At 36.4% G+C, this 6,773-nt stretch overlaps 1 protein-coding gene across 1 annotated transcript; it reads right to left on the bottom strand.

Moving 5' to 3' along the window:
* Positions 1-4,819: 4,819 nt before the first annotated feature.
* LOC127107180 (uncharacterized) lies at positions 4,820-6,313 on the bottom strand. Its single transcript, XM_051044472.1, has one exon. It carries the CDS (start codon positions 6,261-6,263, stop codon positions 4,944-4,946), a length of 1,320 nt encoding a protein of 439 aa, XP_050900429.1. The 5' UTR covers positions 6,264-6,313; the 3' UTR covers positions 4,820-4,943.
* Positions 6,314-6,773: the final 460 nt, after the last annotated feature.

The raw sequence follows: 6,773 nt of genomic DNA, 5'->3' as shown, positions 1-6,773 counted from the left end.
AGAAACAACCAATCTAACTTTGGAAGCTGAAGCAAATGAAGGTTTTCTCTTGATGGCTCAAAATGAGATCAACACAAATGACAATGTTTGGTATCTTGACTCAGAAGCAAGTAACCATATGTGTGGTCACAAACACTTGTTTAAAGAAATGAGAAAGATTGAAGATGCCAATGTGTCTTTCGGAGATGCATCGAAAGTGAAGGTCGAAGGCAAGGGAACGATCTGTTACTTGCAGAAGGATGGGTTGATTGGATCAATTCAAGATGTCTATTATGTACCAAATCTTAAGACCAACATCTTAAGTTTGGGACAACTTACATAAAAGGTTATTCGATACTTATGAAAGAACGGATACCGCATTTGAAGGACAAGCTGGGACATCTGATTGCTCGTGTCGAAATGGAGAGAAATCGAATGTACAAACTGAATCTGATAAACGTTCGAGAAAAATGTTTACAAGTAAATGTCAAAGACAAAGCGTCACTATGGCATCTACGCTTTGGTCATCTACATCATGCTGGTTTAAAAAGGTTGGCGAAAAAGAACATGGTGCATAGACTACCAGATATGGATTATGAAGGAAAGTTCTGTGAAGAATGTGTGCTTAGCAAACAAACAAGAACTTCATTTCAAAAGAAGGCAGAATATCAAGCTAAGCATATCCTTGAATTGATTCACACCGACATATGTGGGCCAATCACGTCAGAATCTTTCAGTAGCAAAAGATACTTTATTTCCTTTATCGACGATTACTCACGGAAGACATGGGTTTATTTCTTGAAAGAAAAGTCTGAAGCATTCGAGGTGTTCAAAAGGTTCAAAGTAATGGTGGAGAAGGAAACCGACAGACACATTAAAGCAGTTCGATCTGATAGAGGTGGTGAGTATACTTCGACAACCTTTATGAAGTATTGTGAAGAGCAGGGCATAAGGAGATTTCTAACTGCAGCATACTCACCTCAACAAAATGGGGTGGCTGAAAGGAAGAATCGAACAGTCCTTGACATGGTTCGTTCAATGCTTAAAAGCAAGAACATACCAAAGGAATTTTGGGCAGAAGCTGTACAATGTGCCATTTATGTTCAGAATCGATGTCCACATTCGAAGTTAGAAGATCAAACACCACAAGAAGCATGGAGCGGACAGAAGCCAACAATTTCTCATCTCAAAGTATTTGGTAGTGTGGCTTATGCACACGTACCAGATCAACGAAGAGCGAAGCTTGAAGACAAAAGTCAGGAATACATACTCATTGGGTATGATGAGAAAACAAAAGGGTACAAGCTATTCGATCCCATAAGAAAAAGGGTGATAGTGAGTAGAGACGTTCGAATAAACGAAACAAGTAAGTGGGACTGGAACAATTCGACAGAAGTTATCGTCGAAGTTGAAGAATCATCTGTCGCTGTACCACCAAACATTTCAATAAAACTTGAAGACTCTGACAATGAAGATGAACCTCCACAACCCAGAATGTGAAGTTTGCAAGATCTGTATGATTCGACAAGTGAAGTGCACCTTGTATGTCTCTTGGCAGATGCTGAAAACATCAGTTTTGAAGAAGCAGTACGAGACAAGAAGTGGAAAAGTGCCATGGACGAAGAGATCAGGGCGATTAACCACAACAACACTTGGGAGCTAGTTGAATTGCCAAAAGGTAGTCAACCCATTGGTGTAAAGTGGGTATTCAAGAAAAAGATGAACGCTCAAGGAGAAATAAAACGATACAAAGCGAGACTTGTTGCGAAGGGATACAAACAGAAAGCAGGAGTTGATTATGACGAAGTATTTGCACCTGTTGCAAGAATGGAGACAATTCGATTACTCATATCTCAAGCTGCTCAATTCAAATGGTCAATATTTCAAATGGATGTCAAAACAGCTTTTCTGAATGGTGTACTCGAAGAAGAAGTCTATGTTGAACAACCACTCGGGTACATGAAAGCTGGAGAAGAGAAGAAGGTACTGAAATTGAAGAAAGCGCTATATGGGCTGAAGCAAGCACCGCGGGCATGGAACACATGTATCAACACATATTTCAAGGAGAACGGGTTCGAGCAATGTCCGTACGAACATGCCCTCTATGTGAAGAAAAATGGAAGGAATGTATTACTTGTTGCTCTCTATGTCGATGATCTTATTTTTCTGGGCAGTAATGATCAGATGATAGAAGAATTCAAAAGCACAATGACACATGAATTCGAGATGACAGACTTAGGCCTGATGAGATTCTTTCTTGGTCTGGAGGTTCGACAAGAAGAAACAGGAATCTTCATCTCACAAGAAAAATATGCAAAAGAAATCTTGAAAAGATATAAGATGGAAAGCTGTAATCCGGCTTCGACGCCAATGGAACCAGGAACAAAGTTGTCGAAATTTGATTGAGGAGAACGTGTCGAAGCAGGCAAATATCGAAGTTTGATAGGAAGTCTTCGCTATCTCACATGTACAAGACCAGATATCTCATTAAGTGTAGGCATTGTAAGTCGATTCATGAAGGAGCCAGTTTACACACATTGGAAAACATTGAAGCAAATTCTGAGGTACATCCAAGGAACAGTGTCACTTGGGATGTTCTACTCGAATTCAGACAAATACAAGTTGGTTGGTTACTCTGACAGTGATTGGTGCGGAGACATAGACGATCGAAAAAGCACTTTTGGATATGTGTTCTTCATGGGAAATACTGCATTCACTTGGCTTTCTAAAAAGCAGCCAATAGTAACACTTTCGACATGTGAAGCAGAATATGTAGCAGCATCCTGGTGCGTTTGTCATGCAATATGGCTCAGAAGATTGATGAGTAAAATGGAGCTAAAACAGAAAGGTGCAACAATAATACAAGTTGACAACAGGTCAACAATTGAGTTAGCAAAGAATCCAGTAAACCATGAAAGGAGCAAACACATTGACGTTCGCTTCCACTTCATTCGAGAACACGTGAAGGAAGGAAATGTCGAATTGAAGCATGTAGCAAGTAAGGATCAAGCAGCAGACATTTTCACAAAATCACTATCAAAAGAAATCTTCGACAGAGGCAAGAAATTGATAGGCATGATGAATAGAAGAAACATTTAAGTTTACAGAGGAGTTTTGTTGAATAAACTTTAATGTTATAGTTAGTGGGTTTCTATTAATAAGTTAGTGGAGAGATTAAGAGTCTGTTATAGTTGGAAGATCAAGAGATAGTGGCCTATTAATAGTATTTACTAATAATTATGTTTCCTAGAATAGCTAAAGTTTCTGAGTCTATATAAAAACCAAAGATGTACTCTAATTAAAACGCAGAAGTTATAAAAGTTTTGCTTCCTTCTGTCAATTACAATGTCAATGATTTCTAAGCTTCTCCTATGTCACATTAAGTGTTTTTCTTCATACATTGGCTTGTAAATGAAGAAATCAACTTAATTTTGACACTCTTTTACCATTATTAATGCATAACAAGTAACAACTTATGACATTCAATTAGCGAAGTTTTCAATATATTAATTTACCAAATCTTTCACAATACTCAAGAAGAGCATGGAACTCAAAATCCTATCTTATTTTCCTGTGCTGGATTATGCAGTATGATTCTAGAAGACCAAGTTGTTAAAATATTCTCACAAGTGATAGTTATGAACTTAACTTTATATACCAACCTGTCGCACAAGTGATAGCTATGAACTTATCTTTATATACCAACCCGTCGCACAAGTGATATTTACTTTATTGTGTTTATTTAATATTTCTTAGATTGATGACCATTTACAAACATTGTCACACTAATAATGTCCAAATTCAAAATCATCTATGAAAGGAAAAGCTAAATTTATTGAGTTGCCTTGAAAAGCTTATCAAGACCAGACAAACCTAAAGAGGTTCTTGAAGGTTTTTGCTCTTCACACTTTGTAGGAATAACAAAAGCCCGAGCAAAATCATGTGAAGAAAGGACCAACGTGACACAGTGTTGACGCTATTATAAAAAATTCAAACTTTGACACTGAAGAGAGGATCAGAAGAAGACAGTGATAGCATAGCCAAAATTATTCTTCTATTCAGTGATTTAGAAATATTTGTACAGTGTTATTATCCTATGTTCTGTAGAAATACTGTATTAAGTGGTGTATATGATCTAAACATGCAAGGCCACGATATGGCATCTCTTCTAATAGAAAACTCAATTACACAATGCTACATTTAGAAGTTCTCTCAAATTTAAGAAAAACAGTCTGGTTCAATACATATCACAACAGCTCAGTTCAGTCCGAGCAAGACCGATTAAATCCTTTTGATTTGGTGTCTAGAACCAATTCTGTTTAGTTTTTTCAAACTGAAAACTAGTTTGGTTTGCGGTTCGAGTCAACTACAGTTTTGGTTCTGCACCAAATCTTGCCCATGCTTATATGTGACTAGAGATAGTAATACTCAAAATCACAATGAAAACTGGTGTGCATATTGCATGAATAAACAAACCTCGCCATCATGCACCAAACCATTACAATTAACATCCCAAGGCTACATCGAACGAGAGCAAACAAACTAAAACCTGTAATACCCAACAACCATAACAGAGATGTCTTATCACGGCCTTGCATGTTTAGACTCTATACACCACTTGCAGTAATCTTCTTTTGCGCAGCTATTTTCAAGTTGAATATCATTGACGTTTGGGATGCATGTCCACATTGATTTTTATTTCTTACATACTATATCATCAGAAAAATCTTTTACAGGTAATATAATTTAAGGAAGAGTAAAGAAAAACATTAAAATTTAAAAGCTTCATATAAAAATATAACACTTTATTTAGTTGATTATCATCAATCAAAATGCGATTCAATATATCTAAAAACAAAAAACATATTATATTTAATACTTAAAACTTTTCAAATAAGACATTCATCATAACTAGTTAACGAAACATCCCTAAAGCTAACGAAAAGAGTTTTCTCTTTAGGTCATTAAAACAAAAATGAGATGGAGCCGCATCTTTGTTTTAATGATGGCCTTGATGAAACCATTGAGACAACATCAGCATGCACATCAGAACAATTTGTCAAATCAATCTCCTTCAGTTGTGTGCAGCTTTCAACCACGCACATCACTCCTTTTTTTGTGACATAATAACAACATCTTAGTAATAGTTGCAAAAGTCCAGGACAACTCTTGGAGATCTCATAGAGTGTTTTATCATTAACGAGTGTACCTGACAAGTCCAACAGCTCCAATTGATGAACTACAAAGTTCATTTTAAGTCCTCTCAATTCAATACAGTCGGCCAATTTCAAATTTTTAATTTTACAACATCTACTTAAAACTTGACAAATACCTTTTTCCGATATGCCATCACAATCACTCAAATCAAGAAGCTGTAACTCAGGTAAAATGGAAGCAACCAATATGAGGTTGTCTTCGTTTATAAATGAACTATAAGCCAAACACAGAGACTTCAACTTCAACCGAGGGTTGACATCAAAATCCTTAAAAGAAACCAAATTCCGAAAATCCAATTCTTTCATTGTAATCTCTTCAAGTGAATGACAGTTTCTAATAAGGGAATACAAGGCCGATTCTGTGAGCTTGGAACATTGACTAAGATTTATAGAAACCAAATGAGGAAGGAGCAAAGACAATTCGGCAACATGATGATCTTCAAGAAAATTATTATGACCAAGACCTAGATGTTGTATAGTCTGACACTTGGATAACAAGCAATAAATTCCACTGTAAGTATAGTCGGTGCAATATTTGACGACAAACCTCTTCAAAGGAAGAGCTTCCCTTGCAATAGAGTGGAGAAAATCATCTGATAATTGCGAGCCCTGGAATTTAAGACTAATCAAACCGTTCAAACAGACTAATGAATCAACCAACAATGAAGCAACATAGCTTTCATACTTGAGGTGAATACCGGAAATAAATAAAGATTTCAAAGTTGGTATGTGACGGAGTGCCAAAGCAATGTCTGCATCCATATCATGAAAGTTGAACCGGAGGTGAAGCAAATTAAGGTTGGAGAATCTATGAAAGATACGGCGGAGAAAGCAAAGTTTTGGATCGCAAATTCTGAGAGATAATAAGAGTCGGTTGGTGATGGAGAGGAACTGTTTAGAGACGAGTGATAGAGAGTTGAAGTCGCGGTTATGGTTATGGATGAATGTGAACACATGCTCCCAGCAGTCATCGGGTAAATAAAAATCAGAATTCGTACAAGTTTTCTTCCTCCTAATCTTAGTGAGGAGGAATGGCGATTTGTAAAAACCTATCTTCTTTCTTTTCATGTTGAACAATGATCAATAAGGATGCCGTCACTGATATTTGGAGACGTATACTGTATACTAAATGTACATTAAATTAGGGTACATTTTAGGGGTTATTATACACACCATAAAAACCACCACCGAATTTTGGGCTATCTATCTAACAAATATAATTTTATTGAACTTTTTCTGTATGATTAAAATTTTGAATTTTTTAACCTAATGGTCTATTTTTCTTTAAAAAACCTCTTACAGCATCCAACGATTTTTTTTTAAATAATCATTTAAAAAAAAATCAAAAATAATAAATAATTCAAAAAAAACTAAAATCACCACTTTTAAAAGAAGATGGATTGCGAGGACAAAGGTTGTTGAACAAGTATTCGGCAACGGGAAGGATTCATACAAAGAATTGTCACGGTTTTTATGGGCACTAAAAACATATGTCCCAGGAACTGTGGCAATTATGGAGACATTGCCAGCGATGATGCCTGACGGAACCTGTGTTACAGGTAATAGAATCTTTCACCG

The sequence above is a fragment of the Lathyrus oleraceus genome, chromosome 7 (assembly GCF_024323335.1).
Source record: "Lathyrus oleraceus cultivar Zhongwan6 chromosome 7, CAAS_Psat_ZW6_1.0, whole genome shotgun sequence".
Lineage (NCBI taxonomy): Eukaryota > Viridiplantae > Streptophyta > Magnoliopsida > Fabales > Fabaceae > Lathyrus > Lathyrus oleraceus.
The sequence above is the reverse complement of the archived record's forward strand: the minus strand, read 5'-3'. Positions and strand labels throughout refer to the sequence as shown.